The sequence below is a fragment of the Camelus dromedarius genome, chromosome 1 (assembly GCF_036321535.1).
Source record: "Camelus dromedarius isolate mCamDro1 chromosome 1, mCamDro1.pat, whole genome shotgun sequence".
In the NCBI taxonomy this organism is placed as follows: domain Eukaryota; kingdom Metazoa; phylum Chordata; class Mammalia; order Artiodactyla; family Camelidae; genus Camelus; species Camelus dromedarius.
Genome location: NC_087436.1, coordinates 74,580,397 through 74,598,437, shown reverse-complemented (window position 1 = coordinate 74,598,437; position 18,041 = coordinate 74,580,397). Strand labels below are relative to the sequence as shown.

Sequence of the window (18,041 nt, the reverse complement as noted above, 5' to 3'; positions counted from 1 at the left end):
CACGCGAAAGCACTGTCCTTACAACAACCCAATCAGGTAGACCTTATGATCACCTCCCATTTTACAGATGGAGAAACATGGACACAGAGGCATTTAGTAACCTGTCCAGGTCACACAATGAAGCAACAGAGCCAGGATCTGCGCCCGGACCACCTAGCTCAGACAGGGGCTCCGTCTCCCGCACCGCTGGGGAAGCGAGGCCTACAGCCTCCTAGAAATGAACAGGTCTCATTGGCCTGAGAATGCTGTGATCTCCTGAGAGAGTGGTGCGGAAGGAGCACATTTTGTGATCTGACAGGTAGAGTCAAGCTGAAGATGGCATTTGAGACGAGGAAGGGGTGTGAGGATAGGCAAGGCTGGGAAGAAGGCAGTGGCGTCCCAGGAGACAAGCAGCAGGGACAAGACCAGTCCTCGTCCATGGGCTACATCCCTCCTTCTACCCCAAATGCCAGGTCTGGGGGACCGGGGTCCAGGGAAGGCCTGGGTGCTCTGGCTGGGCTGAACCGTGAGCTCCAAGGCTGCAGGGGTCCTGCCTCAAGACAAGAGAGACACAACCCTGCACCCAGACAAGGGGAAGGACACCACCGGGGGCGGCTGGGCTCTGGTGCCGAGGACGCACTCCCAAGGCTTGAATGCGGCCAGTCACTGTGCTCGCCCAGCTCCTGGTTTTGTGTCACTCAGTGTCACTTATTCAGGGGAGCTGCCACTTACTAAGCCTTGGCTTTAGAGGCCACCCTCTGCTTTATAAACACAAGTGAGGCCCCAGTGGAAAACGGTGAATGCTGGGTGCCCAGAGGGGAGGATGGACTTCCCTGTACCCTCATGAAGGACACCTCTACTCTGAGAATATAAAAACCCTTAAGTCCTGCATTGAGACTCCTCCAAGCTCACCCTAAGTTTACAGGAAAAGCAAGTCGTGTATGAGCATCCAGGAGAGGTGAAAATTCTGGGAAATCCCTCAAACCAACTGTGGCTTTCGCTTTTCCTTAATTGAGTGATCCTTCATGCAGGTCCCCTCCTGCACCCTCCGCCAGGCTCACAGGAAGGGCTGGGGAGGCCGGAAACTCCTCCAAGGGAAAGGCCAGACCCTTTGTGAAGCAGTGGTTTCCAAGGAAAGGAACACCAAGTTCATTTCACTTTGCTCTCTGCCAAGACCTGGGACTCAAAGCCAATGTTTATGTTCCAAATCACCCTGCCTGCACCAAGAGGGCTGCCTGTGGCGGAGCGAGTGGATTTCTAAGCAGAGAAACTACCTGCAGGGTTCCAGCAATTGAGATGATGGAAGGTATTTATTTTTAGAAAGTCCACTTTTCTCTACTTATTTTTTTATGCAGGGAAAAGTGTAAAGGCCTTGGTTCTGCATTTATGTATATGTTTTATATATATACACACATATAGATACATAAATTCCCTCCTTTTCATCATCAAAAAGAAACCCCCAGGCCAGCAGAACCAAATGCAAATGAGGGGGGGGAGGCTCCTCCCTTTTCAGGGAATGAAGTACCGTTCTCCACAAGTCAGACCTCAGCGGCACCTCCTGCCCATCCTGAAGGCCCTGGAGACAGGGAGACCAGAGCAGTGGGCTGGACCCCGCTCTGCTAGGCCTTGCAGAACCTGCTGGATGTACCTAGCAACGCTCCTCCGGGTGGGCAGTGACCGTGGCCTCAGAGGAGATGTTGCAATTCAAAGGCAGAGACAGAGGCAGCAGAGGAGGCTGCCCCACTGCAGCAGCAGGAAATCCTCACATCCTGGTTTCCAGGGACCCAAGCAGCCTATCGGTCGAGAGGGTGGAAGGGAATGCAGGGGACAGAGCTGTGCTGACTGGCTCTTGACATTCTGGAGGTAAATTACCTCTAACGGACTTAAGAAACAGTCCCATGCATTCGAACTTCTGCAGGCAGTGTATGGGCTCCAAGTTATGACCTAGTCCTGGGTTGGCAAATTACAGCCTAAGCGTGAAATCTGGCCCCTCTTTGCCTGTTTTTGAAAATACAGTTTTATTGGAACACAGCCCCGTCCATTCACTTAGGTTAAGATCTCCAGCAGCTCTCACGTGAGAGTGGACTGAATAGTTGGGACAGAGATCACATGGTCCACAGAGCCTAAAACATCTCCCACGTGGCACTAGGTCTGACTGTGCCCTGATCTAGCCCATGTAAGCTATGTGGTGAACAAAGACGGCGTCTGCCACACAAAACCCATTTTCATCAGGTTTAATAACCAGAGTAGGCCTGATGTTGCAGGGACTATTTTTCAGTCATTGCATTTCAAGGTTCAGTGAGCTGGACTTGTGTGCACAAAAGGCATCCTCCACCCTGCCTCGGAAAGCACACTTCATGTGGTTGAGGAGGGTCAGTTTTACCAGCCCTTGGGGCAGGACTAAATGATGCAAACTTGGCTACAAGTTAACTTCTTGGTTAGAAGCCTTTTGTCTGGGGTCTCCAATTGTTCTCACCAAATACATGCATGCTCACAGCGCTCCACAGGCACTGTCCCAGGAGACCAGCCTGGAGTTCACCAAACTATCTCTAAAGTGATTCTAAGAAAGTAACCCCCTCCAACCCTGATGACAGCTGAGATCCAGGGGATGGAGTCCACCGGCACTGCACACAGCCTCCTACACATCTGAGCATGAGTTACAGGGCCAGCCACAAAAGAGGAGGAAAACCATCTTTTCCAAGGAAGTGTGGTCCCCGATCAGTTTAGGCACCAAGCACAGACACACCTCACATCACCTCAATGCAAATCCCCATTAAGAAATTACACAGCTCAGCGGAGACAAAGCAATCCACTTCTGTACCAGGAGGCGGCAAACCCGGCCCAGCAGCCTCGCCCTCCTCTGACGACTCACCCAGACTGTGCGGCCCGGCACTCCGCCCCTGCTGACCCCTCCCCGTCACTGGGCTCTGCCACGGCCTGGCCTTTGCTGGGCCACTAATTCTACATTAATTTCGATATTCTCCCCTTCACATTTTGCCTCTTCATCTGCATCCATCCATGGTGTGGGGAAACACGTAACAAATGTTCTGGAAATTATTCCTTCTCCTACTCACTCGTATTGTTAGAATCGTACCGATTCACCTAAGGCTGATACGAGTGCTTCAAAAAGTAGGAGCTTTGGCAAGTTAAACCTGTTTGGCAAAGATGAACTGGGCAAACTGTAATGAGCGTCCACATCTTTGTAAATGCCTGGACCGGGTCCTGGGGCCTCTGTGAGTATAACGGTTAAGAACACGCCTGTCACTTCCTACTTGGGCAGCCTGTTTACACTTTTCAGTGCCATCATTTCCTAGACTGTTTAAAATGAGGATGTGACAGTGACACCAGCTACGTCAGCTACCTGAGATGATGCAAATGAAGTGGTTATCGCAATGCCTGGCAATACGTGCTATCAATCTACCCCCAAAGCCCCCCACCCCTGATATCTGAATCCAACTGGCATTTCTGTAACGCACCAGCACACACCCCCGCTCCACTGCTGTCTGGGGGCCCCGACTGCTAGGTGCCTTTGTACCTGAAGGGCTTGCTGTCAGGGTCAGTGTCCTTGAACCCCATCTCTTCGAGTTTACAGCGCCGATACAATTCATAATGGCGGGTGTGAGTCTGTTCTCGCAAATCTTCCATGTTCACGCGGATCAGCATCTCCCGAAGCTTCACAAAATCACAATGGTTTTCATTCTCGACTGCAAGAGATGGAGGAGAAAGCAGCGGGGCTGTCACTAAAATCGGAAGGGATGTTTCTATGGCATTACCATCACTCCTGACATCTCCGAGGTCTCAAGGCTCCTTGAAGGTCCTTTACTGGATCCTCCTCACATCCAAAAGGACACAAGATTTCTGACCACAGTGACCATGAGTGCAATGACGATGGCGACTGCTGAGTGCCTACTCCGTGCGGGCACTACGGGAGGGGCTTTACAAGCACTGCCTTGACCCTTTGTCACAATTTGCCAAGCAGGCACTGTGACTCCTGCTTCGCGCATGCGAAGCCCGGCTTGGAGGAGCAAGCTGACCTGCCAGAGGGCGGCAGCATGGTCTGTACTCACACACCATCACACCTGGCTCCAAGGCCAGGCCAATTTCTACCACGCCATGCCGTCTGGCCCTCTACGAGGCAGTTTTTATGTACCACCTCCTTTCATTTTATCAACAACACACTGAAAAAAGATTTCTTATTGGAGAGAAATTGGGAAGATTCATAAAAATTACAATTTTCCTACACGTCTCCAAGGTACTGTGTTTTCTCATTTCTCACAGATATACTGTCTTTATTCAGAACAAAAAAAGGACTGACATATCTTAAACCAATGAAGGAACTTTCTGCAGCCACCCTACTTAATCCAGAGCATTGGACATCCTCCTTCAAACACACAGGGACAAGTAACGAAGTCCTTGCCCATCAAAGTGACACATGGGAAGTGTCTTCAGGTTAGAGACCGTGGTCCTGTCCCACAATGCCAAATGTAGATCACTTCTCATAATTCTCGGATTTTTACTGAGATAACACTGAACTGGAAGACAATTTTTCCAGAAATAATGGAGAAATTTTCTGCAGCTTTCTTAGACTTTGCTGATGAAACCAGATGGAATTCCCAGGGAGGAACTCTTTTCTACCAGGAATTTCTATTAAATTTCCCACACAACCCGGGGCCTTGAGGGACCACCTCATTGGCACTAGGGCTTGGCAGCCATTCTTCCTACCATTGACCAGCCTGGTCACCATTTCTTTCCTTCTTTCTTTTGGTGGGGGGAGGGGGAGGTAATTAGGTCTACCACTTGAGCTATACCCTCTCCCACCATCTCTTTCTTGTCTCCACGACCACCAGGTGTGAAACCCTGCTGCTCCCTCCCACTCTCCCCAGACCCAGTGGGGAGGGTCCCACATGGGGAAACCCTCCCCGCAATGCATACATACCCTGCACCACGCCCCAGGGGTACTGCCTGGCCTTTGCCATCTTGTTGCCGATCTTCACCTCTTCAGTGCTGCCAACCACGGCGAAGGGGAGGTGGACCTGCCGGGCAACACGAGGAGAGAGTGGTCACCCTCCCTGTGCTGACGAAGATGGGCTCCCCCCCCCCACCTGCAGCCTCCACACGGGGGCAGGTGGAGAGAGGGCAGGAGAGTGAGGAGGCCCTACAGCTCAGCGTGGGTGGGCTTCGTGGATCCGACCCCCCTGCAACCAGATACTGAATATTTGACAGGAGTCAGACTCAAGGAGAAACTAGAGTCTCTGATTATACACCAAGTGTGTGCTGCCCATGGTCTGAGAGTAGCCACTACTTCATGTGCTATTGAGCACCTGAAATGAGGCCTGTAAGATCCAGAAATTTCTAATTATATTTCCTTTGAATTAATTTACATTTAAATTTTAAAGGGAAGCAGTGTGAAATATTTTTCCATTGAATATAACTATTGTTTTGATAGGACTGTATTTCATTTTGCATCACACTCAAATCTTCGGAAAAAAAAAAAAGAACCAGTTTTGTCAATATGTATGCAAACATACTGGAAAATGATCTTTTGGGTACTTATTTCATCTTGAAAAACTTTAAAGTTTGTTAGGAGTAAGTGGGGTATGCGTCCAAGTCGGGATGTGCTGTAACTGTAAAACATACATTGAATGTCAAAGCCCTACTATGAAAACATCTCAAGAATTTTAATATTGATTCCATGTTAGAATGATAATATTTTTGATATATTGTGTTAAACAAGTTCTTAAAATTAATCTCATGTTTCTTTCTACTTTTTTAAATGTGGCTGCTAAAAAATTTTAAATCACTTGTGTCGTTCATATTATATTTCTACTGAACAGCATTGCTTTAGACAGTTGATCATGGCACAAAATTCAAGTAAGAAATACACTTTAGCCCAAATTATTGCTCCAGCCTTGCCCAGACTGATCTTGAGCAGAGACAGTGTTCAAGAACCCTAACTGTGCCACACTGGTTTATTCTGTAGCTATGGCTACATTCTGTTTTCTCTCAAGTCATTTTGGTTTTTTTTCTATTAGCATGTAAGAATAACATTTGAGATGGCTGCTCTGAGAATTATTATTTAGGGTTCCTGGAGATGTGTTCCTCCACTTCAGACAAATTGAGAAAGACAAGAATGTATTAAAGCCAAATCCCCTCCCACAAAGAGCTTGGCATAACCCTCAGCCCAGGCTGCCCAAGTGGTATTTTGTCTGATGCTCAAGATATTTATATTTTCTAGTTCATCTCACACTCTGCAGGCAGGAAAGAAAGCACATTCTCTCTCTCCAAGTTGGGAACTGAAAAGCTGAGGAGCAGCAGGACCCTCCCAGCCAACATTCTGATGTAGTGACCAAGGAACCTGCTTTCTCCACTTGAATGGAGTGACAAGAGTAACCACCAATGAAATCTGTTTCCCACATACCATACAGGATTTTGTCACCAGGAACGGTTTGCCTACAAAAAAACTTCTTGATAGAGCAAGGTTAATTGGGGAATATCAGTTCCATGAATCTGATAGAGAGAAAGTAGCAAAGGTTCATGGATATTTTCTTTCCAAGAAATTTAACACAGACTTAGTTTTATGACCATGCAAAAGGATTTAAAAGGAAGGGAAGGGATATACAGAGGAAAACTGGATGGTATTCATTCATGTTACTTCCTGATTCCCACAATGAGCTCAGATTGCAGTTTGACAGCAGAATAAACAAGCGCCATCACAGCCTAAGCCCTGGACGATGCTCTAACCAAGTATGGTCCTCTGCTTGGATGGCCGTTAGGATAAAGGGTGAGAGTGTCGGCTTCAGCCAAAGCACCTGGGTTCACATCCTGCTCCATCACTGACAGCTGTTCACTCTTAGCTGTGGGCTGCCATCTCCTGACATGTGAGGTGGGAGTAATAACCACCTCCCCATGGGACTATTGTAAGCATTAAATGTGGAGCCTCAAACAGTGCCTGATGTATCAGAAATGCTCCATAAATGTCAATAAGTCAGGCACTGTTATTGTGAAGCTCTCAATACCCATTTATGTACAGAATTTTAGGGCTGGGACCCCATGTAGGAATTCCCTCCACAGTATCTCTTCCAAGTGAGTTGAAACAGAATCTGTGGTCCACTAACCACTTGTGAAAGCTACACATGCACTTCACATAGGCCAAAACCCCTGTCGGCTTTGGTTCCTCCTTTTGACTAAGTCTAGTCACTCTCCCTGCGACAGCCTTCCTCTCACATGTCCTCATGGCCATGTCCCAGGAAGAAGCTGCTCTCCAGTTTCTTCCAGGGATTCCACATCCTTCACTCTCCTGGCCACAGGAGCATGACAGCCAGAGGGGCTCACATGACTCAGAGTGTGACCAGACTGGGGCAGAGCAGAGCCGAGCCATCTCTGCATTATTAATGAGATCCCTAAATTGTAAATTTGGTGATTTCTCAGAGAAGGGAAATGTTATATTCCTTCCCAAAGTCCTAGTCATGTTGGGAATGATTTAAGGGAGAAATTCCTCCTTAAATGATTAAGAGCCCCATATAGAACAGTCCACGTGTGAACTGAAAAAGGAAGCAGTTCTGTCATCATCTCCTAATAATCATGGTAGACAACACAGGACTGGAGACCAGGCTGGCTGGGCTGAAATCTCGGTGCTGCTATTAACTGGATGGCTTTCATCAAGTCATTTAATTCTCCAGAAGAGCTTCAGTATGACTTTCTTTGTCCAGAACAGGCAAATCTACAGCGATAAGGAGACAGATTAGTGGTTGCCGATGTCTGGGGTGGTTAGAGGGCTGACTGCTAAAAGGCACATAGTTTCTTTCTGGGGTGATGAAAATGTTCTCAAATTGACTGTGGCAATGGTCGCACAACTCTGTGATCATACTAAAAGCTACTGAATTGTATCATTTAAATGGGTGAGTTGTACAGTATATCAATTAGACCTCAATAAAGTGACTTTAGTGCCTTTAATAAGGACTCGATTAGATATTTTTCATGATCAGATCTAAGGAAAACAGAACATATCTCAACGAACCACAAATTAGAAAACCTGGACTGACTTCTGCTGCCACCAGCATACTTCCAAATCAGTGTTGAGCACATATTCAGGGAAGGCCAAGCCATTTAACAGCTTCGAATTACGTTTCACTGAGGCTAGCCTACAAGAATTCTGAGAACCATCAACTATGTGTGAAGAAGGCTACTTCTACAGAAGTTATGCATCCTCAAATGGAAGGAGATCTGGACCATCACGTGGCTCAGAAATGAGCCAGGACAGTGGGAGGGACGGGTCTCAGCTGCAGGAGAGAGGCTCGCCGAGGGAGATGCTCCCACAGGCACACTTAGACTGCCGAAGCTCTCATCATCTGTCTCCTGACCACTCATTCCTCCCTGTGATATGGAAATGGTACCCTCCCCTGCCAGTTTACTGAATGATTCAGGAAAGGGTGGGAAACACAGAAAGGAAGAAAAGACAAAAACAAATCACAGAAGCGAAAGCGAGCAGGTGGATGTGTTTCTGCCAACATCAGTGGAAGCAAGCAGAGCAAGCTATTTCCTCTAAGCAGCTTTGTGAGAAACAGCGCTGGGCTGGCAGTCCCTTCCCACGAGATTTGCTGTAGAAATCATAACTTAGAACAGGCAGGAAACTTGAGATCTTGTCTACCTCTCCCATCTGATAGACGGAGAAACTGAGAAGCAGGTGATTAAATGACATGAAGGACAGGCAGAGTTGGACCAGACTGAGGACATCCAATTCCTGGTCCAGTGCTGCAGCCACTGCACAAAGTTGCCACTAAGACAAGCATTCAGGAACATCACTAGCTGTCTTTCCTTACTTGGGGACTTACACTCATCGTCGCATTGATCTCTGCCACTGTTTCTTCGTCTGTGGGGAACTGATATATCTGGACTCCATTGCTGACTAGTTCACTCATGATCTTACTCTTGAATTTGTGCAATTCGTTCTTGGCAATGGTGTCAGCTTTTGCAATTATTGGGATGATGTTCACCTATAAACCAAACACATCCGTTTTTATACAACTCCAACATAAGAGAAGTAATTAGACAAATAAATAAAAGAGAAAAAACAAATAAATGAAAATTGTAAAACTTCATTTAGAAAACAGAGATGATATTAAACATCAGACTTTCTACCTAGATGCAAAATTAAGAAGATACGGGATAATTTTTAGTTCCGTCTCTGAACCCCTTTACTTCCTCCCATCTGGCACTGGAAGAAAGCACCCTCGTCATTTCCTCTTCTGTGCTACCTCGTTCTCTTTACAGCATAAAAGGAAGTGTTACTCTGTGACACATAGCAATAACAAAGAAGCTTATTCTTTGAATAACCAACCACTCCTTTCGGACCCCTCCCAGCCACTCTAGGAGCTTGATTTTTGTATGCTCCTAAGAGTAATACCAAAGTTTTCATTCGTTAGAAGACTGGAACAGTCAGCTCTATGCAGGATAGCATCCTTTCTTTCTTCTGATGAGCTGGAAACTGCTAGGAGCAGAGAACCCAAGTATTCACCAAAACAAAAATGGTTTCACCTACTTTTACATTTTTAAAAATCACACCAATTCTCTTGAAAATCAGCTTCTATCACATTATGCCAGGATGCGACCTGATGCCAAAGACAAGTCTCACTTTCAGAGCGTTGGTTCCAAAGACCAGGAGAGAACATGGTGTTTGACAGCAAAGGCAGAAACCATCTCTATTTTTTTAATGGAGGTGCTGGGGATTAGAACCCAGGACCTTGTGCATGCTAAGTATGTGCTCTACCGCTGAGCTATTACCTTCCCCGCCAAGAAAGCATCTTTTAAACAGTGTTGTTTGGACAGAAAATAACACCAAAAAGAGCCTTCTAAAGTGATAAGCCTTTTTACTGAACTCGAAAGGAGGTAAGAGTCTAGGAGGAAACACCATAGCTTAATTTCGTGGTTGTTCTACTGTCATTTGCTTCTTCTTTATTTCAGAATGTGTCGTCTTCCATTTATTTCAAAATGGAAACTCAAATTAATCATCAAGTAAATCATCAAACGTTGTCAGGCTTATCAGTCCCTTCCTTCAAATGCTGTGAAAGAGAGAGGTTATAAATGTGCAAAGATTAGCAGTCAAACTCAATCTAAAACTATCCTTTTGATAGTTGGTGCAGTTCAGTTTTAAAATTTAAGAAGTTGGACCATCCTTGTCACATAGATAAAAAAATTAACACTTAACACTTTTTTTTTTTCATTCTTAACTTCAAATTAAAGCCAAACCTGTAAAAACCTTTTGAGGAGCGATAAAGTTTTTAAGAAAATAAACAAGTCATGAATTACAGTTCATTCTCCCTAAATCTACCTCTTCCTATGATCCATCAGGTATCTCCACAGTATTAATTCCTCAACAGAGCATATACTGGTGGTAATTCAAGACCTAAAAATACTTTGTAATAGGCTACAGGGTTTTGTTTGTTTGTTTTGTTTAATCCTAATATCCAGAGAGGTTTTGAGCCATTTTTTTTCACATTGTTAAACCCTATGGTTTTGTAAACCACAAAAAAATGAAACCAGGGCTAGGAATCAGGAGAGGGATGAACAGTGGAACACAGAGGATTTCTAGGGCAGTGGAACTACTTTGTATGACACTGTAGTGATGAAAAAAATGTCATTATAAATTTATCTAACTCCATAGAATGTACCAGACCGAGACTGAACCCTCATGTAAGCCACAGACTTTAGGTGACAGTGATGTGTCAGTGTAGGTTCTTCAACTGTAATGAGGGAGGCTCTGCACGTGGGGTGGTAGGGAGTATATGGAAAAACCTCTGCACCTTCCTTTCAATTTTGCTGTGAACCTAAAACTGTTCTTTAAAACAAAACACCAAATTACACTGAAAGCAGAGAAGTTGGGGCCTTCGGATAAAGGTGATCTTACAGGAGGGTGGGCAGTCCCCAGGGCAGCAGTGAGTACCTTACTGTCCAGCTTCTTCATGGTGACCAGGTCCAGGGACTTCAGCGAATGTCCCGTAGGGGCGATGAAGTAGAGGCACGCGTGGATCCTGGTGTCGTGGTAGTTGAAGAGAGAACGTTTGATCTTCAGTTCCTCTTGCAGGTAGGCCTCGAACTGGGCATCAATATATTCCACTATCGGCTTATAGCTAGAATGCAGAAGAAGGTTTTTTAAGACACATTGTCAAACCAGCATGTTGCTAGTCTCAAACCTCTTGTGCAGTTCAGCGTGGTACAATCCTCCAGGAAAGTCTTCCATGGTCCCCTCTTCCCTAAGAGCTAACGCCCAAGTTCCTGACCTTGGCACCTCAGGCCTTCCATCATCTGGCCTCAGGACATTGCCCCAAGCTCCTCTCTTCCACCCCACTCCCTGGCTTACCCTTTCTGTCCTATACATCAAGATTTCGCCTGCCTCCCTGCACCTCTGCTCATGCTGTTCCTACATGGAACAGTCTTTTTCCTGTTGTTCCCCTGGCTAACATTCATCCTTTAAATCAAAGATTATACACATGGGGGACACACCTTTACTTCCCCCATGGCACCCATGAAGATAGTGCTAAGAGACTGTGGCATGCTTTCCTGCTGAGCCAAAACTGAACCTCATAATCTGTCAAGAAAGTGATTTTGACAGGCTCTCCCAACTGACTGGCCTCGGCGCACAAAATGAAGCTGGTCTGAAGTTTCAGGGTGCGGCACCGCCTCCTGCTGGCAGCCCCTCCCTGCTCCTCTGCCCTGTCCCCCGGGGAGGAGGGCACCTCTGTGCTCTCACAGAGCCCTGTGCACCTGCCATGACGTCATCTATCAGCTGAAGTGCCTGGTCTGTTATGATCGAGATTCCTTCCAACTCTCAAGCTTTCTGATTTGAAGGTGAACTTTGTAACCCTCATTTCTCACCAAATCATAATTCAAGTCTGTTTTGGATAATTGCAAATGACTCTATTCACTGACCACAACACAGGCATTAACAGCATGTTGGGAATACATGTTCAATAAACCACACGTTCTCCAGGGATTAAGCAGTGCATTAGGTCAGTGAGGAAAAGCCATGAACCCTTCCAGGTCTCCAGGGGGACTGCCCAGAAGTTAGCGTCAGCAGCAGTGAGACAGGATGACCAGGAACAAAATGGGTTAATTCTTCCCCAAGCTTACCACCTTGCTGAGGAATGACTTAAGCTTTAAGAAAAATAAAAAAACCTTTCAACACTCAACTCTCAGATCCGTAAATTCAACTGAAATCCCTCAAAGGAAACTACAAATCTTTTTATAATGAGGATGACAGCAGTTGCCCTGAAAGAAAAAACAAACAAACAAAAAACAAAGCAAATAAAAAATAAAAATAAAAATTTATGACCAAAAGTGAAAACAGAAGAAAGCTTTCTTATGTTTTCCCTCGGTGATTTATCAAGATTCATTGATTCAATTTGAGCAGACTCCCGAGAGGTTTAAAGAAAAAGTAGAATGTGTCTCAATATAACTCTAAACATGACAACAGAAATCCCAGTTAATTCCAGCGGAAAGGATGAACAAGCAGTAAGATTCACCTACATTTTCCAATTTTAAAATATAGGCAGGTATTACATGACAATAGCACTAATCATTACGATAGGGTAGTTACATGCAGTGGTGGTTACATACACGGATTCAAGCCAGATCGCCTAAGACCAAACTCCAACTCTACAATTTACTAGCTGTGTGACTTTGGGCAAGTTACTAAACCTCTCTGGGGCTCAATCTCCTCATAGGCAACGTCAAGGACAAAAATAGGACCTATATCAGAGAGCTAATGTGACAAATAAGTGGGCTAATATATGTAAAGAACTAGCACAGAAGTGAGCTATAACTATCTCACAGTAATATGATAAACAATAAATAAGAGAAAAGCAAGCCTGACTTTTCAAAAAGACAGCGGGGAAAGAAAGGAACTTTACACTGACCTGGTTCCATAGTAACCGTTCTACTACTGAGCTCCTGCCCTGTGGGGCAGTGGACCAGGCCGCTCCAACGAGGCCCATTTGTGCCCTGTCAATCCAGCGCCTGATCTTTCGGCCTCCTGATCCTGAGGCATGTGTTTGGGGGGAATCAGTGTCCTCCCCTGGGCCCTCTCATCTCCAAGGAGAGGACAAGCAGCTCAAAGTGGTTGCTCCTTCCTGCCTCCCCAGTTCTTGATTTGCAGCTTCATAACACCTCCCCCCCATCAGTGGTCCAAGTATGTTTCTTTTTTCTATCAGTTTTCTTTTGCCTTTGGTTTTGATCCTAATACTCCAAGATGATGGGAGGCCTAACACCTCTCCTTTTCCAGCGAGGAATGCTTTCTGCCCTGGATTCAGTATATCCAAAGAAATCCTTCCGCCTTCCCCTGTTAAGGAGTTCTGGCCAACATTTCCAATCTCCTTTTCCCTGTATGTGGTTTCCTTAGAAAATCACATTAATTCTCATGTTTCACTTAACCAACTCTTTCACCCAAGTTTCAGACCAGTCCACCCAACTGCTTACCATATATTTCCATTTGCTTGTCTAACTAAATGTGTCCAGAAGCAAACTCTTCATCTTGTCCGCAACCCCCACTCCCCTGTACTCCTCAGCTCAGCGGACAGCACCTCCATCCACACCACTGGCCACGTCAGATGCTGGGATCCGACTCGGAGACCTCCACTCCCACCTCCCACACACAATCGAGCACGAAATCCTATGCACTTACCCTGTATATTATCATAAACAAATACACGTGCTTCAGGAGAACTATGTGCCCAAACCACTATCCCTGGGTTCAAGATTTAATTACCCTGATGAAATGGTTTCTTCTCGATGAGTAATGAATCGGCCAAGTGGCTCTGTACTCCCCGTCACATCCTTTCAACAAACCCTCTGCCCTCTCTCCTGCTCCTGTCCACTCATTATCTACATCCAAAGTTATAAAGATAAGGAAACTTAATCCTTATTTTGCTAGTTTCCATCCTTACAGCAAGGATACCTATTCATATTCTGTGTGGCCAATGCAAACTTCTTTGGAGTGTAGCCATATCAAGCAGGGGTGAGTGTGGGGTGGTTAGGGCAAATCAAACCAAGTCCTTATGTTTTCACATAATTTTCTTAAGGCATGGGGATATTCCTTTTTACCTGCCACTTTTTCTCCCCGCCCCCATAAATCTCCAGCCATAAAACACACACACACACACACACACACAATTGACAGAAGTTGACCCTAAAAATTGATGGGAAAAAAATTTTATATAACGTTTTCTACCCACCCAAGCTACCCACTGATCATTCTTGCAAAACAGCCAATGCCACTGTTCAGGGACAGACTCTCCATGTTATATATGACCAGATACCTACCATATATATTTTTTTCTCTCTCTTGCTATCCATTAGCCAAAGTTAATTTTCCTTATCTTTCAACCGCCTTTACCAGAACATGTGACAGAACAGAATTTGAAGACCACACAGTCGCTTTCACAACTCCGATAAAGATTTCATGAGTTTGAGGATTCTCTCACAGTGGATTCTGATTATCCGTGCTTTTTAGAGCTGATTATCATTACAGTTTGTAATGTGTGGTTGACGGTCTATCATCTCCCAAATGTGGGAGAAGTGAATTCTTCTCTTTCCAGTGCTACAGAAAACTTGGTTTCCCTTCTTCTCTAGACCTCTTTCCTTCTTCACTAAAGAGCACAGGCAGCAAAACAAGGAGGCCCTTGGACCACGAAGAGTTAATCGTGCTGTTAAACAAAACAGGAAACCTTACCAGATCTCTTTTCCTGCCTCCTTCTAGCTAGCCTGGTCCCAGGCAGATAATGATGCAGGAATGCTGACATGTCCAAAGCCTACATAAACAAACTGGGGCATTCTTGAAGTCTTGCATCGATGGCAAAAAAGCTTGCCTAATCCTCAAAGTAGTAAAAATAATCACAGGTTTAGAGAAACAGCATATCCCTTCCCATATGTTTACATATTGATACAAAAATGCATATCCCACTTCTAATTTTCTGGTGGAAGAGACCCTGTCTGACTATTTTTTAAACAACAGTCATTTGCGTTGTAGTCAGGAGTGTTCTCTTGGGGCACAGAGTTCTAAATGCCACTTAAAGAGGTTATGCAACAGCTGTCAAGAAATTTCACAAGAAAAAAAATATTTGGTATCTAGGTTAGGTTAATATCATACTTCCTCTCTTCTGAGTCTCCTTGGAAACTATCATTTGGCCCAAATGAGTCAGATAATTTCTTAAAGAGGCCTCCAGCTGCAAATGTGTGGATGGGCAATGCACTGGCCACCTGCTGCTCAGGGCTGGCGAGTGAAAACCAAGCAGACTGAGGGCAAGTCCCCGTGTCGGGGAGAAGTCCAACGTAGAGGCAGTACTGAGGCAGCGACTCTGAGCTGGAATCGTTCATGGAATCTTAGCAGCAAAATGCCAAAGACCAGTTCTTATTCCTGCAGGAAGGGATCTTGAAAAGGTCCAGCCGCTGTCTTCCCACTGGAGAGTGCACAAGCATGGCATTCCCCAACTCCAGGGAGAAATCTGCACAGGCCAGAGGTGCAGACCTGCCTTGCTCTAATGGTGCATGGTGACTGCACAAGGACCCAGAGCCCCGGGCTCTCTCCTTGGCTCCAAGAATGTCCTTGTGCTCTTTGGCTTGTCACCAGGTTTTTCTCTTCATCTGTTTCACTGGGCATTACTAACAGCCTTCAGGCAGGAACCTCTCCATCGTTCCACAGCACTGAGGTCATAAATTAAGAGCAACTGCTCAGCTGCAGGGGCTGAGCTTAGCTATCCCCCACTCCAACACAATGTATGGATAGTCCATTTTGACAAACGCAAAATACAATCTTTCTTATTGTGTCTAACAATTGCTCCTGTTATTGAGGCCAATGTTTACTGAAGAGCATTTAAATTGCTCTACAGATAAAACAGAGCTCAGTGCTCCGCTAGAGCATGAGTTAAATATTTCTCTGTCATTACTATGTGCTCACATTCATATCACAGACAGAGTATAGCTAGACAATACACAGCTCTAGATGAAAATAGTTCAAATTCCTCTTTTAAAAACACACACAAATAACATACACTGTTTTGAGTAAAATGAAAACAAACAAACAAAAACCTGGTACTAATGAAGTTTCTGAGCCAGAAGCAAACATAATGTAACTTCATGATTTGGTGTCTTATTCCTATTAAGCTGTCACTACAGAAAAATGTCTCTGGAAGCCTCCTTCTGGAATTATCTTTGGGCCTGGGACAGTTCTCCTTTTTTTTTTTTTTCCATTTGAAGTATAGTCAGTTTACAATGTTGTGTCAATTTCTGGTGTACAGCATAATGTTTCCGTCATACCTATACATACATATGTTCCTTTTCATATTCTTTTTCATTATAGGTTACCACAAAATATTGAATATACCCTGTGCTATACAGTAGAAACTTGTTTATCGCTTTTATGTGGAATAGTTACTATCTGCAAATCCCAAACTCCCAATTTATTCCTTCCCACTCCCCACCCCTGTAACCCTAAGTTTTTCTATGTCTGTGAGTCTGTTTCTGTCTTGTAAATAAATTCATTTGTGCCTTTTTTTTTAGATTCCACACATAAATGATATTGTATGGTATTTTTCCTTCTTTTTCTGGCTTACTTCACTTAGAATGACAGTCTCCAGGTCCATTCATGTTGCTACAAATGTGGGCCTGGGACAGTTTAATTTTAACTTTCTTAAACTTCTTTTGAAGGTGAATGTAAATATTTAAAATGATCATAAGGCATTTAAAGTTAGGATCAGTGAACAGGACAAGTGACCTTGTAGAGCGTGAACAATCTACAGGGACTGAGATGAACACGTAGGTATACACCAGGAAGTTTTAGGGATTAACAGCTTCCTTCAAATAAGGGCTTCCAGCAACTCAGAGAAAAGAGCCAAGCGTGCTCGGCTTTATAAACTGAGCGTGTGTGTTTTATAAAAGTAAAACCTCACTGTGTTATTTTATAATTAGATCGTCAAGTTTATATAAACCAGTTTTAGTGAATGAGTACACAAGACTGACTTACAGCTAACAGCTTCTGTCTACATACAAACTATTAGACCAAAATCCTGAAAAAAATATTTTATTTCTTAAGCAGGTTAAATATGTCTTTCTTCTACGTGGACATAAAAATTTGTTGTATATATTATCTAATTAGCTTATTTAGCAAACCCTGGCTAGAGAGAGGGTGACCTGAATTCCCCACTAGACTCCACTGAAATCACCATCATTATTCAGACTCAATACAGCCATTCTGCACCAAGCGGGCCACCCAACTCCAAGCAGCCTACAGGAAGACCTAGCCAACGTACAAAGACTCACAGGGCCTCACATCGCGGCACTAGCATCGATATTAAGATCCTGTGCCAGCTGGAAATTACAATTTCTCCAACTGATCTTTCATTAAAAATGCTTTCTTCACTTTGGGGTTTTAGGAACTGATACTACTGTTGCCAAAGCCACCAAAACACAGGATAACCTCCTATTATTACCACATCCCTCCTCCAGGCTTAGCCTTTCACAACGCCCTTCCTTAGATCCCCCACCTCAGAAGAGACTGAATGCAGTATCCCCTCGGAAGAGATCTGAGAGTATCTAGAGTAATTCCCTAAGAGTGAGATAAACTGCCGACGGCCCAAAGCTGGTCATCGGCAGAATCTAGACTAAAACCCGGGTCTCTTAAATCTGTGGCTTCTTGGACAGAATCATGTTGACTCTGAGTTTTCACTCAGATCTATAAGAATTTGGGGATTAAGTCAAATATCCCAATCTGCCTAAGAGACTAGGAAAGCATGACAGATGCTCATTCCAAACTCCTCTTACTTTGTAATGCCTTTTTTTGGGGAGGAGGAGGGCAGAGTTAAAAACAACAACAACAACAAAAACAAAACCAGAAAGTACATTTTCCAGACTCTCTTGCAGCTAGTGTTCTGGATATGGTCTACTTTCTGCCAAGCGGATGCAACCATACAAGGCCTGGAAGCAGAGAGAGAGCAACACAAGGCAGAGGCCACATGCAGGGAGAGAGGTTCTTCTTGGAAATGATGGTGAGGCATTTGGTTACCTGGGACCCCAGG

At 44.8% G+C, this 18,041-nt stretch overlaps 1 protein-coding gene across 7 annotated transcripts in view; it reads right to left on the bottom strand.

Annotated features, from left to right (window-relative positions):
• Nucleotides 1-18,041, bottom strand: part of SEPTIN11 (septin 11) — an 82,049-nt gene that overhangs the window by 13,959 nt on the left and 50,049 nt on the right. For all 7 annotated transcript variants that reach the window (XR_010380845.1, XM_064485561.1, XM_031471233.2 and 4 more), the window contains exons 4-7: nt 10,919-11,105; nt 8,811-8,972; nt 4,916-5,012; nt 3,515-3,683 (exon numbers count right to left, since the gene is read on the bottom strand). Coding sequence is in view for 6 of the 7 variants with exons in the window: in XM_064485561.1 (XP_064341631.1) it covers nt 3,515-3,683; nt 4,916-5,012; nt 8,811-8,972; nt 10,919-11,105 (615 nt within the window). In the remaining variant the exon portion in view is untranslated. The remainder of the gene's footprint in view (nt 1-3,514; nt 3,684-4,915; nt 5,013-8,810; nt 8,973-10,918; nt 11,106-18,041) is intronic.